The sequence below is a fragment of the Fusarium oxysporum genome, chromosome IX (genome assembly GCF_013085055.1).
Source record: "Fusarium oxysporum Fo47 chromosome IX, complete sequence".
Classification (NCBI taxonomy): Eukaryota; Fungi; Ascomycota; class Sordariomycetes; order Hypocreales; family Nectriaceae; genus Fusarium; species Fusarium oxysporum.
Window position 1 is genome coordinate 1,388,713 of NC_072848.1, and position 18,096 is coordinate 1,406,808.

Consider the following 18,096-nt stretch of genomic DNA (forward strand, 5'->3'; position numbering starts at 1 on the left):
AGGCGAATGAGCTAGATAGGAGGTTGCAAGGTCTCTGATATTGCAGTTCTACTTCTGTTGCCACAATTTTCTGATTCTTCATCTTATTTTTCAAGCCTCTTTTCATCTGGGAAGTTGCTTTAAGATCCTTTGTGCTTCTGTGGCGATTCTTCATCTCCCTCAATTGTGTCTCACTTCAAGCTCAACAATTGTCTGAAGCTTGCAACACCAATATCCTGACTACCCCGCCCACCTGAAGACCTACCTTACTTACCTACCTCCCTTCTGCAACCGCGTCGTATTTTCAATTCAACTTTGAAAAATGGCCGCAATTGTTGAAAACTCGTCCAATTCCTTGGACCCCAATCACTCTGGCGGTGCTGTGGGTGACATTCCTAACGACGGTACAGGTAAGCCTATGCATGGCCTGACATGTGATGATCTGATAGTCAAGAACGCCACGCTCATGATGTATTCTAGGCGTTGTGAAGCTCGATCCTTGGCTGGAACCCTTCAGCGAAGCCCTCAGAAGGCGCTTTTCTAAAACTCAAGATTGGATCAAGACCATCAATGATACCGAAGGTGGCCTTGAGAAGTTCAGCAGGGTAAGCTTCCAGCTTCCAATTCACCGAGTCGCGTTACTGATACTTGTTGTCTATAGGGCGCTGAGAAATTTGGCTTCAACGTCGATGCTAATAACAACATTGTCTACCGTGAATGGGCGCCCAATGCCACTGCCGCGTTCCTGATCGGCGACTTTAGTACGTCTCCAAACTCAATCATACATACATGCGCTTACAATTTTACCTTAGACAACTGGGACCGCAATGCTCATCCCATGACCAAGAACGATTTTGGCGTCTTCGAAATTACAATTCCTGCCAAAGATGGACAGCCTGCCATTCCTCACCTTTCCAAAGTCAAGGTATGTCAAAATCCAGACACAATTATAAGACATCACATCTAATATGTCTACCTAGATTTCGCTCAACTTGCCCAATGGCGAGCATGTTGATCGACTTCCGGCTTGGATCAAGTACGTGACGCAGGATTTGTCTGTATCTCCTGCATACGATGCCCACTTCTGGAACCCTCCAGCCTCCGAGACATACAAGTTCAAGAATTCTCGACCCAAGAAGCCCGCAAGCGTTCGTGTGTATGAGGCGCATGTCGGTATCTCCAGCCCTGACCAGCGGGTTGCGACTTACAAGGAGTTTACCAAGAACATGCTTCCACGAATTAAGAACCTAGGTTACAATGTGATTCAACTGATGGCTGTGATGGAACATGCGTACTATGCCAGCTTTGGCTATCAAATCAACAACTTCTTCGCAGCTAGCAGTCGATACGGTACTCCCGAGGACCTCAAGGAGCTCATTGACACCGCTCACGGCCTCGGAATTACCATGCTTCTCGATGTTGTCCACAGCCACGCTTCCAAGAACGTGCTCGATGGCATCAACGAGTTTGATGGTACCGATCACCATTACTTCCATGGTGGCGGCAAGGGCCGACACGATCAGTGGGACAGCCGGCTATTCAACTACGGCCACCATGAGGTGATGCGGTTCTTGCTGAGCAACTTGCGTTTTTGGATGGACGAGTACCAATTCGACGGTTTCCGATTTGATGGAGTGACCAGCATGCTATATGTTCATCATGGCATGGGCACGTAAGTGACACTATCACGATCTTATTGGCCTATCATGCTAATTCGAACAGGGGCTTCTCCGGTGGCTATCATGAGTACTTCGGCGCAGATGTTGACGAGGAGGCTGTTGTCTATATGATGCTTGCAAACGAAATGTTGCATGAACTCTACCCAGAGGTCATTACCATTGCTGAGGATGTCTCTGGTATGCCAGCACTCTGCCTGCCACTTTCTCTTGGTGGCGTTGGATTCGACTACCGCCTTGCCATGGCCATTCCTGATATGTGGATCAAGATTCTGAAGGAACTCAAGGATGATGAATGGGATATTGGCAACATCTGCCATACACTTACCAACCGTCGACACGGCGAAAAGACTATCGCCTATGCTGAGAGCCACGACCAGGCGTAAGTTAATGCTCCTTTGACTTGTTTCACTTTCAGCTACTAACATGCACAGTCTTGTCGGTGACAAAACACTCATGATGCATCTGTGTGACGCTGAAATGTATACCAACATGTCTACTCTGTCGCCCCTGACTCCTGTCATTGATCGTGGTATGGCACTCCACAAGATGATTCGACTTGTGACACACGGCCTTGGAGGAGAGGGATATCTGAACTTTGAGGGTAACGAATTTGGTCACCCCGAGTGGCTCGACTTCCCGCGTGAGGGCAACAACAACTCATTCTGGTATGCTCGACGACAGCTCAACCTTACGGATGATCCCTTGCTCCGATACAAGTTCCTTGATCACTTTGACCGCTTGATGAACCAGACTGAGGCCAAGTATGGTTGGCTCCATGCGCCACAGGCGTATATCTCATTGAAACATGAAGGTGACAAGGTTATTGTGTTTGAGCGCGGTGGTCTGGTCTTTATCTTTAACTTCCACCCAACCAACAGCTTCAGCGACTACCGTATCGGAATTGATGTCGCAGGAACTTACCGTGTCGTTCTCAACACAGATAGCAAGGATGTTGGTGGTCACAACCGTGTCGATGAGAACACCCGATTCTTCACTACCCCCATGGAATGGAACAACAGGAAGAACTGGACTCATATCTATATTCCCTGCCGAACTGCTTTGGTAAGTGAGCCCGGTTTTCAAATGACTGTTTGCGTTTCCTAACATGATCTTGCAGGTTCTGGCTCTTGAGTCCACAATTTCCCAGCAGTCCTGAGTATGGAAGATGAGAGATGGAAACGGGGGTCGTGGTGAAGCTGCAAGAAGAAGTATCTGACTAGAGTGATTCCTTCATTTGGCGGGGACTGTTACAAAGTGCGCCGTTATTGGGATGAGACCCTGGTTGATGTGTCTCTGGCTTGTTTTGTTTTGCAGATATATTATAATATCTGAAATAATAAAAGTCGACAGTCAAGAACAACAACTTCAATGTCCTAATACCTCCTTTTACCAGTCGCAAGGAACGAGGCTGACATGATCAATAATTTGATGGTTCTATAGCGTTGCTAGTTGTGGTGGGGTTCTGACGATGCTCGGATTTTTCGGCTCGGTTATTCGGGAATGGGTCGAAACAAAGCTCATTATTTAAACCTTGAAGTAAATTCGATCGTAAGATGTATTGGTCTAGTATTACATAGTTCTTGGTGATCGAAGAAAATGGCATCTGCAATTGATAACCGAGACATTACTGTCTTGAATGGGTATAAGTGTTATTTGAAGACCGGTTACCGAAGCTAATCTGGATGTCGTCAGGTTGTTGAGATTTGAACCGGGGTCGGCTAATGGGGGGAACGGCCTGAACGGTCAAGGGGAAAGAAAAAAAAGTTGGATTGGAACAATTGGCAAATCTCAGCCAAAATGTAAATGGACCATCTGAAACTTGTAACCAGCAATTGCCCGTTGTTATTGGTTGGAATCAGGACCATCTCGGCGTAGCTAATAGACAGACCAATAGGGTTAGACACCTGAGGGAAGAGGACGGGATGCAAGATGGGGATCCCTGACTGGTCTTGTTGCCCCAGAAAAGCCTTGACTTGACAGCATCTCTTGAGAAAAACGTGGGTGAGGCTGGTGATGATTGAAATCATGATGTTCGTGGTGATCTAGATGTGAATTAATATAGCGTTCAACGCATCGACTTGATCAGGCCGCGCTCGTCATCTACACTGAGCCCGGTATTTGTTTGTATGCAGTACTTCCGTGGTTTTCGGATCATCAGCCAATCCATTTTGAGCTTCCACCACCATCTCATAGAACTCAGCAGCACACAGGTAAACCAAGCCAGGTAAATGCTACTTTCCCCGCTCCGTTTTGCATCTTCCCCCTCAGAATGACATCCAGGGGTTTAATTGCTGCGAGATCATTGATGCCTTTGACTTCAACAATTGAGTCAATTCTACGTATAGAGCCAAGAATGAGATAACCGAGTGAAGATTCGGTTTCGGATATGCATCGAGGCTCAGTCATTCACCTTTCCATGTAAGGAAGAATGGATCAGTCCCATAATTAAGTTGAAGATGGAACCAAAGCCATTTAATGCCTGCAGGCCTAAGGAATAAGGACTCAGTGACGATTATAAGGCATCTCTCTCTCTCTCCACTGCCGCTGTTTACACTGGTTTCTATGGCCCCAAAAATGCCTGGCTCTGAGTGACCTTCAAGGGGAGGCAAGAAGACTTGAGACCTCGATCCTAAATGGCAAAAATACTTAGGTAAATTAATATGAATTTAGGAAAGATTCAGTCGACCTTAGAATAAGTATTTTTGGTACCTTGCCTTACGTCGGAAGTTTTGCTGCTCCCTGAAGGCCTTGGTTCTGGCGAGACAACCGCTATGGTTCAAGGTGGGAGAGCCAGGTCTGCGAATAATCCCGTCATGTTCATCCCGGGAAATTGCCGGCATCGCAGCTTCCCCGGCGGGGCCAGAGGTAATTTCGGGCTAGCGTTCCACGTGACACTCTACGAAAGCTCTAACCGACCAAGTCGTCCTCCCGAGCAAAACTGCTCACCTCCCGTAAAAGTTCTCCCTCAGCTTCAACCAACCTCTCTCCACTCCCATCTCTGATCGCTCTTTGTCATCTGGCAAGATGTTCAAGAGGTGAGTAATGATCGCAAGAACGAATGTCGAAGATTTTTCGATGACGTTTCCCTCACAATTGAAGCCCAATTGAGCTGACCCTTGCGTTTTTCCCTCGGCAGCGGCATTTCCTCCTTCGCCCGCGCGGCTCGCCCGGCCGTCCTCCCTCGACGTGCCCTCCGACCTTCATCTCTCCGACTCCCCATCTCCAGCCGATGGGCGAGCACTGCCAGCGTCGGCACCGGCAAGATTCACCAGGTGAGAATGAGCCGCTCAGTCCATTCCGGTCGCCCGGGCAATACCGACCGCACAAGAACTCCGTGCTAACCCGACTGTTCGCAGGTCATCGGTGCCGTCGTCGACGGTTAGTCAATCATCTATCACAGGCTTTCGACGAGCCTGGCACGACACGGCGAAAACAATACTGACGTTATTGCAGTCAAGTTCGATACTCAGAAGCTCCCCGCCATTCTCAACTCTCTTGAGACTGAGAACAATGGCCAGAAGCTCGTTCTCGAGGTTTCCGTATGTTCACATCCAATTATCTCATATGACTGGTCAATTCTAACATCCTCAAGCAACATTTGGGAGAGAACGTCGTCCGTTGCATTGCTATGGATGGTACGTTATGATCACTTGGAAATTTCTCATACTTCAAACCCCTAACACATTTTTACAGGTACTGAGGGTCTCGTCCGAGGTGCTTCCGCCCAGGACACTGGTGCTCCCATCACCATTCCTGTTGGTCCCGCCACTCTTGGCCGTATCATGAACGTCACTGGTGACCCCATTGACGAGCGTGGTCCCATCAAGACTGACAAGCGCCTTCCTATCCACACCGAAGCCCCCGAGTTCGTCGAGCAGTCCACCTCTGCTGAGGTTCTTGTTACTGGTATCAAGGTCGTCGATCTTCTTGCTCCCTACGCCCGTGGTGGAAAGATTGGTCTCTTCGGTGGTGCTGGTGTCGGCAAGACTGTGTTCATTCAGGAGCTTATCAACAACATCGCCAAGGCCCACGGTGGTTACTCCGTCTTCACTGGTGTCGGTGAGCGAACTCGTGAGGGTAACGATCTGTACCACGAAATGCAGGAGACTTCCGTCATTCAGCTTGATGGCGAGTCCAAGGTCGCCCTGGTCTTCGGTCAGATGAACGAGCCCCCTGGAGCTCGTGCCCGTGTCGCCCTTACCGGTCTTACTGTAGCTGAATACTTCAGAGATGAGGAGGGTCAGGACGTGCTGCTCTTCATTGACAACATTTTCCGATTCACTCAGGCCGGTTCCGAGGTGTCTGCCCTTCTCGGTCGTATCCCCTCTGCCGTCGGTTACCAGCCCACCCTCGCCGTCGACATGGGTGGTATGCAAGAGCGTATTACCACCACCACCAAGGGTTCCATTACCTCCGTCCAGGCCGTCTACGTCCCTGCTGACGATTTGACTGATCCTGCCCCTGCCACCACCTTCGCTCACTTGGACGCCACCACTGTCTTGTCTCGTGGTATCTCTGAGTTGGGTATCTACCCCGCTGTCGACCCTCTCGACTCCAAGTCCCGTATGTTGGATCCCCGAGTTGTCGGTCAGGAGCACTACGACGTCGCCACCCGTGTCCAGCAGATCCTCCAGGAGTACAAGTCTCTTCAGGATATCATTGCCATTCTGGGTATGGATGAGTTGTCTGAGGCCGACAAGCTTACTGTCGAGCGTGCCCGTAAGATCCAGCGTTTCCTGAGCCAGCCTTTCACCGTCGCCCAGGTTTTCACTGGTATCGAGGGTAAGCTCGTCGACCTTAAGGAGACCATCAACTCCTTCAAGGCCATCCTTAACGGTGAGGGTGACAGCCTTCCTGAGGGTGCCTTCTACATGGTTGGTGACTTCGCCTCCGCCAAGGCCAAGGGTGAGAAGATTCTTGCTGAGCTTGAGGGTCAGTAAGGGGTTTAAGTATTGAAGTTAATGCCGCGGGAGACGGGAGGAGAGAAATAAAGGACCTGTGTATAGAGAAGAGGAACAAAGGTCCCGGGAGGTTTCTCATAAGCTCCACCAAGTCTCTTTTGTGAGCTGTGTACTAAGAAATCAACAAAATTCCTCTTGTAGCCATATCAAGCTTTCTTTTTTACTAAAAGTGATCCATTCTGACTGACCGTGGCTATGACGAGTGACTTTGTAGTGATTAGGCAAAGCCGCATACAGAAGAGCGACCTAAGAACGCAAGAAGTGTACCTTCTGGCTTTATCTTTAAAGTAAGGCATTTAGAGTTTATTAAGAAATCTGCTCTTTGGCCATCAGTCAGATAGTCAATTGGGCCGGCCATAGGCTTATTAGAGCCGCATAGGGTCGTTCCTTTAAAGTGAAGCTATTCACAGATCAGGGCAAGAAATAGAGGTCAAAATGCCAATTAGACTGAGCTTCAGCAAGGTCAGTAGTATCTTAGCTTTGTAATTAGAGCAAGTAGCCTAGCTGCAATTAAGACCTTTCAGAGATACAGGCAATGGATTAGGTTGCCCTCTGCTCAAGTTCCCGAGAGGTCACCGAAGGCAAGCCAGCTATAGGCCCCCTCGAGGGTAATCATGAAACATCCTCTATATAAAGATTGAAGAAAACCTCTTTTTTTAGAAGAAAATTCTCCCTTTAGGCACTAAAGATAAGAAGAGCCATAGTGCCAAGAGGCACAGCAAGGTAAAGGAAGAAGGCCATTTAGTCAAGCTACCTAGGCAGAGGCATTTGCCTCGTCTAAGATAACAGCCTATCAGCATCAGGGTCGCTAATATTCGATATCGATGTTGAATTATAGTCAATGCCATACTTAGTCTATTTCATTTTGTCTACTTAATATCCGCCTAAGGAATTTCTCTTCAGCTTCTTTTATCCATGGACTTTAGATATAGATGAACTTGATGACTCTCGCAGTACGATATATTAGTACCTCATAGAGTTAATAGCAGAAGTGGAAGGTTAGCAGTTATACATAAATTTGACTCTATTTTTGCTGAAAAAGGAGACCTTCAAGTCTCACGGGTATCCAATAAACCGTTCCCAAACATCCTCTCGTTCCCTGACTCCCTGTAATATTGATTCTGTCAAATTATCCACCATGGAACATGTTCGGTCATGGATCGAATGTAAAGGTGGAGTTCATGTCAGTCCTCCATTTCTCAATAGCCTCTCCCTTTGTTATAATTTGGCCTCTTGAATCCATGAGCACGAGCTTCTTCTCCGCAGGAATCCACTTAACTCGTCTTCCCTTCTCGTCCACAAGGGTGATAGATGCTGTGGGATCTAATCGTAGGCTGTTGGGTTTTTGCGGTGACCAATTTGGATCTTCGAACAAGACTCTTCCAAGCTCGAGCTCACCTTCGACGAGGCGTGCCATGTGCGGGACGAGAAGATATTGCTGCCACTCTGGGCCGATGTGCTCGCAAAGATCCCGTAGTGAACGGTTTCCGACATTCTTTATCCACCAGACATCTGAAGGGAACTTGAGAAAGGCGGCATAGTAGGCGAGAATGATGAGAGCCCGGGGGCGCAATTCGCGTGCGAGCTGGACGAAGTTCCGGGGCACAAAGGTGAACCAGGTGATGATCCGCAGCATCATGGTGGGCCCGAAGCCATCGTGCAAGTTCTGATACAAAGATCCGAGGAATTGAAGTGTCTCGTAGTAGGTTTCCACGTTGAGATAGTCTGGATCGCTAGGCTCAATGGAGTTGAGCATAGAGACAAGGCAAGCAGGAATGTGGTTTGTGGCCTGCTCAACGTCGACAGAAGGTCTGTTAAACAAACAATAAAGGCCCGAGTCAATGAGTTTCTCAACGCCCATGAGGTCAATAACGAGGCCAATTCCCCTCCAGACAATCATCCAATCGATCAAGTAAAGCTTTTTACCATCCTCATCGCGGAAGTTTTGAGATGATAGAGCAGTGAGCAATAGAGAATTGGCTAATAACGCCGGGAACGTCTCCGGCTGTGCTTTTTCCACGGCCAGGCGATATCCCTCAAAGGAACGAGCGCGATAGGTGAGAGCACGTGCAGGGTCATGGCTTAGCTCAAGACTCTGCATGTGAAGACTTGCGAGACCAAATAACGAATCCATGAGAAATGGGTTCTCAAAGGCAACCTGAACCATTCTGTTTCTTAGAACATCGTTGATCGGGTTCGAGGGTCCCTGGTCCACTGAGAAAGAGGTACACGTTGAGCTGGTGTAGAACCAGAGAAGCTTCATATCTGTCACGTCCATTTGACCATGACGGAATACTGGCGAGACGGTCAACGGCCCAGCCTCTTCCATAGGCTCATCGCTAGAAGAGATAGAGACGACGTCTGGCGAAGGAGCATTCTGAGGAGCGGATAGAGGTTCCGGCGGTCGTTGAGAATTGGTGATGCTGTTATTTGAAGAGGGAGCAGTTGAGGCTGCGGGAGTCGGATACACGCAATCAGCCTTGCGCAATCTGCATGATCGACAGACAGGGCGAGCCTCGTCGCATTTAACCTTGCGAGCTTTACAATTGCGACATCCAGTTCGCGACTTCTTGTGAGGTCGTTTAGAATGGTAGGGCTTATTGTTATCGTAATTAGGTGGCGATCCTTCTGGGCTTTCCGACTGGGGTTGCTCTGATGAGGTCTGATAGTTGTCCATGGCTGTTGAGACTATAACATGGTTGTATGTCAACAGTTGGTTATCACAGACGGATAGAACGGATTTATGTATGAGATGACAAGAGGTGTCTTGTTTTAGTAAGAGTGAGTTGAGTTGAGTTTCATGCTAACGTTAGGTTGAATGAGATGAGTTGCTTGATGACAAGGTCTCGCCCACCAACAGTGGAAACCCCGCGGACGTGCGTCTCAGGTCTCAGGACCAAACAAGGCTTAGCAGCAGTTAGTTCCATTGCAGCTGTGACTGGATGACGACTCTAGTCTATGATGACGATAAGATCTGTACAGTATGATTCGGGTAGACGGGCCCTGGAATCCAATGTCGTCCACGGTATTCCAGGGCTATAGAGTCTTGCTTGTAAGCGGTTTATTTACAGTGGAACACGATGCTTGATTCAAATAAACCGAACATCAAGTTTACTCAGGTACATGGCATTCAAAAATGCATCAGACAATATCCCCATATTGCGCAATTCGACACGAGGCATAATCTCCTTGAGAACGAAACATTTCAAAATAAAGGTCGAGTTGACGACGCCCAATACCAAAGTCGGCAATCTTCAGGGCCCGTCTTACTCCTCTTCAGCCAGTAGCCTAGACATCAGTTCATAGGAAGAGAGTGTCTACTGTAGCAACGGATATCATGGCTTTGCGTAGTTCGACTTTGCTCCGAGGTGCAAAAAATCACACAGTGGAATTGCTGTATCATTATGTTATCGTCATATCCCAGATAGAGTTGATTTCTTATATTGTGCCTGGCGGCCGAATCTTCGAATGTACGCTACAGCAGAGTCTCGACAGTAGTGCATCTTTAACGATTATGCTTATATCATACGGGTCAGTAAAGATGATTAACAGTCGGTTTCTGCAGGGCCGATACATGCAGCCGAGGATTCTATTAATCAGACGACGTGAAGTTGGACCAATGTATCTGAAATTCTCACAAGCCCAGTGGTAAATTAGACAGGTAGCTAGAGACAATATATAAATCTGAAGTCACCTACCAAGCAAAGCCTCAACGGCCCCCCTGAAACCATGTACCAGATTACTACCAGAATATGTGTTACTTAGTCTCGCGAATTATACATTATGAAGAAAATCTCATTTACAGTTGTGTTTTACACTTACACAGACTCATTATTTCGGTAAAATACCCTACATCAATAGGAAACCTTTCAAGTTTTTTCTTCAATAAACTTCCAAGGACTTATACAGAGAAATGAAAGAGACAGGAATGTTTTCTATGCAACCTGAGTCACAGAGCTTCTATACTTTTCCTCTTTCATTATGGAAGAGACAGTTGTCAACGCTGGCGCTTGGTAAACCGGACCCGAAATTCGATCGGGATTCGGCCGACTTAAAAAATCCGGCCCCGGTTTTGACGAAACGGTTTCGAACTTTTGGGGAAATTGTTAAGCAAGACATGACAGGGCTTATGGCTCATAGACACAGCCTTGCGACTTGAGCTTCAAAGGCTTCGCCATAGTCTCCAACTCTCTCCTCTCGGTCCCGACCGACGAGAAACTCGCACGGATGCAATCGACAGGGCTTCGTGCCCTGCTGAATCCTGCTACTGTCGCCGCAAGATCACAAGCCCAATCTCGAATACGCTATCGATCATTTCAGACATCGTCAACCTGGAGGGATACAGGCGCAGGTGCAGGCGCAAACAATGGTGATAAGCCACCAGGGCAATCGGCAGCTGTGGAGGACGAAGATGTACAGCCTCAGAACGGAACCGAAACTGCACCGGGTCGTTCACGAGTTCGAACTTCGACTTCTGTGAAAAACAGAATAGCTCGCAAACATGCCGCTCCTGCGCTACCCCCCGTCAAACTACCACAAACGTTTCTCGACGACAATGTCACTCTTCACCAAGCCTGGAGGAGACCACAGCTCCCAATCGCCCTCGCTGAAGATGCCAAACAACCAAAGACGTCCTCTATCTTTGTCGATCCTCAGGTCGCCGATAAGAAGACTCGAATAACGGAATCTAACAGGGCCCTTGAAGACTACTTCGATGCGACATTCACTGCCATGTTCGAGAAAGTTGCGGATCGTGTAAAAGCTGTTGTTGCTCTCGATGCCAATTGCCACACAGAGGAGCTCGTTCATAAGTTGACGAGCCTCACACGCGCCTACGACATGCTGCTCGATTCAGCATGGCATCTGGCCGATTCGTTATATCCTGCCCGACACGCAGAATATATATACACTTCAAAGCCATTCTGGTGGTGGCACTACTATAAGGACTTTGATCGACATGCCCAAGAGTTTCGCGACCAGTTTCTTTCAGTTCAGACAGGCCTCGATAGCATTCTTGACTATGACTGGAGACTCGACCACTCCCTAGCCCAAGCCATCGCCGACCTACCTATTCTCACATTCTCCTCTATTCGATCTGCCCTGCGTCGAGAATTAACGACACCGGCCCCACTTGACTCCGAGTCCAAGAACCTCAAGCGTCAGATTACGATATTGTCCATGTCTGGCTATAGTGGACAAGCCATATCAGAGGCTGTCGCAGAACACATCGCCTACTTCAACGATGCTGATCTGGTTAAATTGAACGCCCAGGACTTATCCGTCATAGTAGGAGACTATCTAGACCAGGACTGGGCTTATTCGCGAGGGTCACTCTCGAACATGGGATTCCGCGCTGCAGAGATGAATGGAAAGCTTTACAAGGATCCTGATGTGGTGACACGGCACGAGGAGGAGGATAACGACCCTGATACGGGCGTGATTAATATTCGCGCAGCCTCAGGCTCGCTTGAAGACGAGCTTTCCAAAATCAAGCAGGGTGGCTATGACCCCTTTGGCAAATGGGAGAACCTCAAGATCGACAAGGTCTTGGATCAAATTATACAGGCAGCCGAGATCAAGCAAGGCTCCCCGCGTGAGAAGCCTCTTATCATCCATATCCACGACTTCATTGAACTCAGTATGACGCTTGAGGGTTCAATGCTCATCACGAGATTAAGAAATATCGTGGATTCAGCCTGGCAACAAGGTTCCAAGGTTGCGATTCTTGGAACGTCCTCGAGTGAGCAGCCTTCAGAGGAGTATCAAAGCACTCTTCGAGACCTCTCAATTGGAGACTTTGTTATTTCTCGACATATCGATCCTTCTCGCACTCTGAGGCAACCCAAACCGTCTGGCGGCTTACAAACTTCCGATGGCCATTTTCCTCTTCAGGACACAGACATTTTCGTGGAGAACGTTCAAAACATCAACCGCATGCTGAAATCATTAGGTAGCCAATGTACCCTTGAACTTTCAGACGCTCACATGAAGATCTTTATGCACGCTACAGACACACGAGCTCAGATGCTCAAGAAATCAATTCTTCCTCTACCAGAGGTGTACAACATTGCATGCGCCGCAAAACGTCACGAAGAAGAGGCCGCAGGTGCTGCACCAGGAGGAGTGTATGAGCGCCTTCTCATGGGTCCTTTAAGGCAACGGCCTGGGCAGCGGTACCTTGACGAGCCTGAGCAAGACGGCAAGACGGAAGGCGAGGACTCGCAGAAGAAGGATGAAGATTCGCAATCAGGCGGCCGGGCAGCCATGAAGCTGAATGAGTATGAGAAGCGGATATCATCAGGCCACATCAACCGTCAGAACTTGAGAACGACTTTCGACGATGTTCACGTCCCCAAGGAAACCATATCTGCCCTCAAGCTTCTCACAACCCTGGCGCTGGTACGACCTGATGCCTTCTCTTATGGTGTACTCGCCCAAGATAAGATTCCTGGATGTCTTCTGTACGGACCTCCAGGCACAGGCAAGACGTTGCTCGCAAAGGCAGTTGCCAAGGAGAGCGGTGCAAACATGCTCGAAATCAGTGGTGCAACTATAAATGACAAATGGGTTGGTGAGAGCGAGAAGCTTATCCGGGCAGTCTTCACGCTGGCCAAGAAGATCTCGCCGTGTGTCGTCTTCATTGACGAGGCCGACTCTTTACTAGCAAACCGCAGCATGCTCGGTGCTCGGGCATCACACCGCTCTCACATCAACCAGTTTCTAAAAGAGTGGGATGGCCTCGAGGAGACAGAAGCCTTCATCATGGTTGCCACCAACCGTCCGTTCGACCTTGATGACGCTGTTCTCCGTCGCCTGCCGCGTCGTCTACTTGTCGACCTGCCTCTACAAGCAGACCGTACTGCCATTCTGAAGATCCTCCTTAAGGGCGAAACCCTCGACCCTGCCGTTTCACTCGAAGATCTAGCCAAGCGTACTCCCTACTACTCAGGCTCTGATCTCAAGAATGCCTGCGTCGCTGCCGCCATGGCTGCCGTAGAGGAGGAGAATGAAGCTGCTGCACGTCACAGTGGTCCCGAGCCGTATGAATACCCTAAGAAACGTATTTTGCGCCAGGACCACTTCGATAAGGCTCTTCGCCAAATACCGGCTAGCATCAGCGAGGATATGCAGTCTCTCAAGCAGATCCGCAAGTTTGATGAAGAATACGGAGCTAAGAAGAAGGGTGCAAAGAAGATGATGGGTTTTGGCGTCGGCGTAGAGAAGAAGTTTGCCGATGCTGAGGAGGTAAGAATCCGTCGTGGCCCATGAAGATGTTGATGTTAGGCTTGGATTTGGTTTCACATTTTTATGCATCATGGCGTCAGGCAGGAATCTTTCTTTGTATATTACACACATATATAGAATTGGCCAACACAGAGGTACTTATGATGGATTGAACTGAATGGCGAGTTTGTTTTTGGCATTGGCAAAAACAGCCAATAAACTATAGAATGATATAACCAGACACTGAGTCACGATCCTGAGGCCCAGTAATGACCGTCGTAATGGGGCACTCAGACTCTATTCAGATTATTCAGCCTTTAACCCCTCAGATGTCTGCAAAACAAGTCCCATCTAACCTATCTAGCCCTCAACACTGATAGTCCAACTCGGGCTGCCGCGATGAAAAGGGGCAACATCACTGGCCCTGACCCTCTTAAGGCGATTCATGGCAACAACGAAACATTTGATATCCGTAAAATTGGCCAAGGCACCCCCACAAAGACGCGCCTAATATGTCGTTGTTTTGATGCAATTGCTGGCTAAACCTTGACCACGATGGAAGCAAGTACAAAAGCCCAAGTCGAAATTGGGTAGAGAATGTCAATGATGAGTATAATAACCAAAAACATCACTTTACGACAATCCTCAATGAATCTGGGTCAATTCTTTATAAATGCCTTTTTATATTTCATCGATCCGCCATGCGTTCTCCCCTGAGCTGATCATTATGTTTACGGAAACGGGCTTAGAAGGATCATGCTTCAGTCGATATCTGTATCCCCTCTGCTGCGAGAGCCCTCGAGTAGTCGGCTTGAGCCTTCTCCAAAGCATTCATAGTTGGTTGCATCAAAGCAATCACGGCAGCTTTGCCACCTCCAACATTATCCGATCGCCATCTGATCTTCTTACCGGTTCGCTGGAAATGATCGCGGATCTCTTTCTTCCGGCTGCGAATGATTTCCTCCCGTTCCTTGTCGGCTTCCTCTGCAACGGCGTTGATACGTGCCAGTGACCGGCCGAGAGACTCGGCTAGGTACTGTAGCTCACCAGCGCGGTCCGGGTCGCCCGAGAGGAATGCGTTCCAGAACTGATGCAGAAACTCGATGGTCGTTGCGTGGGTAAGACTGCACTTGCGGGAGATCTCAACAGGGAGCCCCATCGGCTCAACGGCATCCGTCTCGTGGCCGTATTTTTGAGCGCGTTGCTGGCGCACACCCTTCATGATGTCCTTGTCAGCAGCTAAGAGAGCGGAGCGTGATCCAACATGCGGCCGTTTGGGAGTATCTTCGTCACTTTCGCTCTCTTCATCAAATCCCATTGCTGCCTGTATATTTATTCCGCCAGCACCATCGCTCTCAAGAGTCTCGAGATCTCCCACTATCTCGAACAGAACTTCGCTAGGAACCTGTTTTTCGAAAACCGCAGCTTGTTTCGAGGGCGCAGAGTCATGTTTTGAAAAGAACTTGTTCTGTTCCTTCACGTTGAGCATAATACGATGCTCCTTCGCGTCGCCCTTCAGATCACGCAAAGCCAGCTGGACATATGCGTTGTAACCACCATCGGGATCATCAGTGTTGACATCAGAAGGTGCAACGTTGGCCATGATCTTCTCACTGAGACTGTTGAGGGTCTTCACAATTGGTATATTGGCCCTAGGACGCATCTCGACATCCTTCGCGTTTCCACTTTTGAAGCCTCCTTGATTCTCTTCGTTGGCCTCGATGTCGATAAAATGTGGTACTTGGTTTGCCATGATTTTGCTCTGAAAGGCAACCGTATTCTCAGCAGGGTCATATTTGTCGAACAAAGGGTCATTAGGGTCGTTCTCGGCGACTCGCTCACCGCGTAGCTTTTTGGAAAGTCTGCTGAGGAAGAAACGGGACCAGAAGTCCGCTTCAGATAGCTTGGGGACATTCTCGTTGTATACACGTTTGATCAGAGGATGTTGTGCGAATATCATTTGCACCTGCTCTACGCTGATGTTTAGTTTTAGTTCGCCATCAACAGTCTTGGGTTTGACGGTTGAGAGGACATTATATGCTCCTTTCTTCTGGTTTATCTCAATAGCATGGGCTCGGAGAAGATTTGTCCGGGTTGACCAGAACTGTGAATTAAAGGCGGCTCCTGATAAGGAGTCGGGCTTGGTTTGCATTGCTTCAACGTATGTTTGATGCAGACTTGTATCTTTTCTCATCAGTGACTGTTGCAACTCGATGTCGTTCTTGAGCTGCGAGTCATCGAACCAGCGCGAGGATGAAGCATTCTGTGAGTTGACAGCGCTGGCGAAGGCCATGGACGCGGAACCGCTACCACCACCAGTGCCACTACCAGCGCCTGGATTGGGCGTTGAAGAGCCACCACTTGCGCCGGATGGTTTTGGAACAGAAGCATCGTTGCCGCGCGTAGAAGCTAATAGGCTGGATAATAGATCTTTGACAGCCTTTGCCTCATCCTTGGCCTCGGCGGTGTTGAAGTGAAAGAGATATGTAGCAGGCTCTGCGTCTCCAACCTTTTCAAAGATTTTGAGCATAACCTTTGGTGAAGAATCTGGGGTCTGTTGGAGGTCTGACGTGAAGTCGTGTCAATAATCAAATCGAATCACAGGACGAAAACCGCGTCTCAGCTTACTTGTGATGTTATTGATGTTTAGTGAGACTGTGGCAGGGCCTCCTGAATTAGGAGTCCAAGTGACCAGCTGATGGTCACTTGTGAGAGTCAGAATGCCCTCCTTCTTTTTGAAAAGGGTACGTCCCACTGGGATCGCCATATCGACGACGGACTATTTTGTTAATGTGACGGTTTGATACGGATATTTCACCGTTGAGAAGACGCTTCCAACTATTAGATTGGATTGGATGCCTGCTCTTCAGTGCTTTGTTCAGTCAAGACCCACTTACGGCCACTGATTTCATGATTACCTAAGGCAGCATAGCATCTAGGTACCTCAGGGCAGGCTCAGACTCCGAGGGGACTCAAGAGTTGAACAGCAGGAGGTTCATCTGGAATATGTGATGGTAGCTTGAAGTTTAAATGTTAGTATCCGTGGTTGCTTTCCTCAAATTTCATATGCGACTGCAACATCACATCAAACTCATCATCAAGCCAATCAATTAATCAGGTGATAGCGTAAAAATGGAAGTGGAGTTGCTTGCTGTTTTCTCAGTTTTAGCACATCTTATACCGACTCCAACCTGTAACTTACAAACAAGACTTACAGGAAGCTGTGGACCCTATCAACTAACCATCTGATGGTACTCAATGATTAGGTACTAATCTATAATAAGCCTCCAGCTATGAACCCTCCAATGTTAAATTATAATTAGTTAGCAGTGAAAACTTGGGCTGCACCAAAACAAATACGGAGCATGAAACGCCCATGGGACCAGAACATATTGAATTGACGTTGTATGCTGATCCGCATACGTCAGAGCTTTGGATGTGCATGGGATAGTCAACTTCTCCAACTATGAATGTGGCTGGTGAATTATCAGTCAAACTGCCTGTTTTTCCGTGGCTCAACCCTTGACGAATTCAAAACGCTCTCCAAAACCTGGAATGCATGAGATCATGAATGCATGAATATACCTACAATACAGTACAGTAAATACTGTCCCAACCCAAACTCGACCGTGTGGCGTCGGCTATTGACCCTGTTTGAACCACGTAACTAAAACTTCACGATGGTTACGTCCGCAATCTCAGTTCCTTTCCTGTGCGCCCCGATTCACTCCATGTTTTGACCAACTTACTGACATATTTTTTTTTAGACTAGACCGCCTGAGGAAGATCTCCCTATTTCCCCAATGCACCACCAGCTTTCATTCTAGCCCCCTATAAGCACAAGTCATCTTCATGAATCGGTTGGTATTGAAAACCAAATGCCCCCCAAAACCGTGGGGAAGCACAAGCGATGGCCCGGCTCAACGGGTGCCATGGATGGTGAACGCAGAACGGTACAGCGTTTCCGGGGATCATTCTCTCCTTGCTCAAGCATCACGGTGATCCTCGGTAAAGAAGCCTCAAGTCTCCGAAAGGGACCCCAAAGCCCCAAAAATATTGAAACGTGCCCCAATGACAGCTGCCGCAAAAGTCCACGATGACCTCCAAAACAGTGTGTCATGTGGGTTCCCGGACAATCAAGGCCGGTCACCTTTCACCTTGGAATTTACCTCATTCTCCCTATGAAAACCTCTCAACACTGCCTGACCTGCACAGTGTGCCGCACGGAGTTTTCTCGGTGACCGAAGCGCTAC

At 48.5% G+C, this 18,096-nt stretch overlaps 5 protein-coding genes across 5 annotated transcripts; 3 read left to right on the forward strand and 2 right to left on the reverse strand.

The window, feature by feature from the left end:
* Positions 1 to 94: 94 nt before the first annotated feature.
* Positions 95 to 3,021, forward strand: FOBCDRAFT_52002 (glycoside hydrolase superfamily). The gene is made up of 8 exons (XM_031189900.3): positions 95 to 389; positions 460 to 584; positions 641 to 740; positions 792 to 904; positions 960 to 1,651; positions 1,702 to 2,037; positions 2,090 to 2,720; positions 2,776 to 3,021. The coding sequence occupies exons 1-8, from the start codon at positions 302 to 304 to the stop codon at positions 2,812 to 2,814; spliced, it is 2,124 nt and encodes a 707-aa protein (XP_031033885.1). The 5' UTR covers positions 95 to 301; the 3' UTR covers positions 2,815 to 3,021.
* Positions 3,022 to 4,593: 1,572 nt separating this feature from the next.
* FOBCDRAFT_231176 (P-loop containing nucleoside triphosphate hydrolase protein) lies at positions 4,594 to 6,788 on the forward strand. Its single transcript, XM_031189902.3, has 6 exons — positions 4,594 to 4,693; positions 4,795 to 4,930; positions 5,015 to 5,036; positions 5,112 to 5,197; positions 5,251 to 5,293; positions 5,352 to 6,788. The coding sequence occupies exons 1-6, from the start codon at positions 4,683 to 4,685 to the stop codon at positions 6,596 to 6,598; spliced, it is 1,545 nt and encodes a 514-aa protein (XP_031033887.1). The 5' UTR covers positions 4,594 to 4,682; the 3' UTR covers positions 6,599 to 6,788.
* A 784-nt stretch (positions 6,789 to 7,572) lies between these two features.
* Positions 7,573 to 9,433, reverse strand: FOBCDRAFT_231178 (uncharacterized protein). The gene has a single exon (XM_031189903.3). It carries the CDS (start codon positions 9,294 to 9,296, stop codon positions 7,773 to 7,775), a length of 1,524 nt encoding a protein of 507 aa, XP_031033888.2. The 5' UTR covers positions 9,297 to 9,433; the 3' UTR covers positions 7,573 to 7,772.
* A 1,312-nt stretch (positions 9,434 to 10,745) lies between these two features.
* FOBCDRAFT_231180 (uncharacterized protein) lies at positions 10,746 to 14,132 on the forward strand. Its single transcript, XM_031189905.3, has one exon. The coding sequence runs from the start codon at positions 10,847 to 10,849 to the stop codon at positions 13,886 to 13,888; it is 3,042 nt and encodes a 1,013-aa protein (XP_031033890.2). The 5' UTR covers positions 10,746 to 10,846; the 3' UTR covers positions 13,889 to 14,132.
* A 44-nt stretch (positions 14,133 to 14,176) lies between these two features.
* On the reverse strand, positions 14,177 to 16,880 carry FOBCDRAFT_231182 (uncharacterized protein). Its single transcript, XM_031189906.3, has 2 exons — positions 16,472 to 16,880; positions 14,177 to 16,408 (listed from the first exon to the last, which is right to left on the reverse strand). The coding sequence occupies exons 1-2, from the start codon at positions 16,608 to 16,610 to the stop codon at positions 14,598 to 14,600; spliced, it is 1,950 nt and encodes a 649-aa protein (XP_031033891.2). The 5' UTR covers positions 16,611 to 16,880; the 3' UTR covers positions 14,177 to 14,597.
* Between the last annotated feature and the right edge of the window lie 1,216 nt (positions 16,881 to 18,096).

Excerpts from the sequence above, each read along its gene's own strand:
- FOBCDRAFT_52002 (XM_031189900.3), top strand. The coding sequence starts at position 302 with ATGGCCGCAATTGTTGAAAACTCGTCCAATTCCTTGGACCCCAATCAC. Across the intron at positions 390-459 it reads CATTCCTAACGACGGTACAG|GCGTTGTGAAGCTCGATCCT; the intron begins GTAAGCCTATGC and ends GATGTATTCTAG. Across the intron at positions 2,038-2,089 it reads GCTGAGAGCCACGACCAGGC|TCTTGTCGGTGACAAAACAC; the intron begins GTAAGTTAATGC and ends TAACATGCACAG.
- FOBCDRAFT_231176 (XM_031189902.3), top strand. Across the intron at positions 5,198-5,250 it reads AGCTCGTTCTCGAGGTTTCC|CAACATTTGGGAGAGAACGT; the intron begins GTATGTTCACAT and ends AACATCCTCAAG. Across the intron at positions 5,294-5,351 it reads CCGTTGCATTGCTATGGATG|GTACTGAGGGTCTCGTCCGA; the intron begins GTACGTTATGAT and ends ACATTTTTACAG.
- FOBCDRAFT_231178 (XM_031189903.3), bottom strand. The coding sequence starts at position 9,296 with ATGGACAACTATCAGACCTCATCAGAGCAACCCCAGTCGGAAAGCCCA.
- FOBCDRAFT_231180 (XM_031189905.3), top strand. The coding sequence starts at position 10,847 with ATGCAATCGACAGGGCTTCGTGCCCTGCTGAATCCTGCTACTGTCGCC.
- FOBCDRAFT_231182 (XM_031189906.3), bottom strand. The coding sequence starts at position 16,610 with ATGGCGATCCCAGTGGGACGTACCCTTTTCAAAAAGAAGGAGGGCATT. Across the intron at positions 16,409-16,471 it reads AAACATCAATAACATCACAA|ACCTCCAACAGACCCCAGAT; the intron begins GTAAGCTGAGAC and ends ACTTCACGTCAG.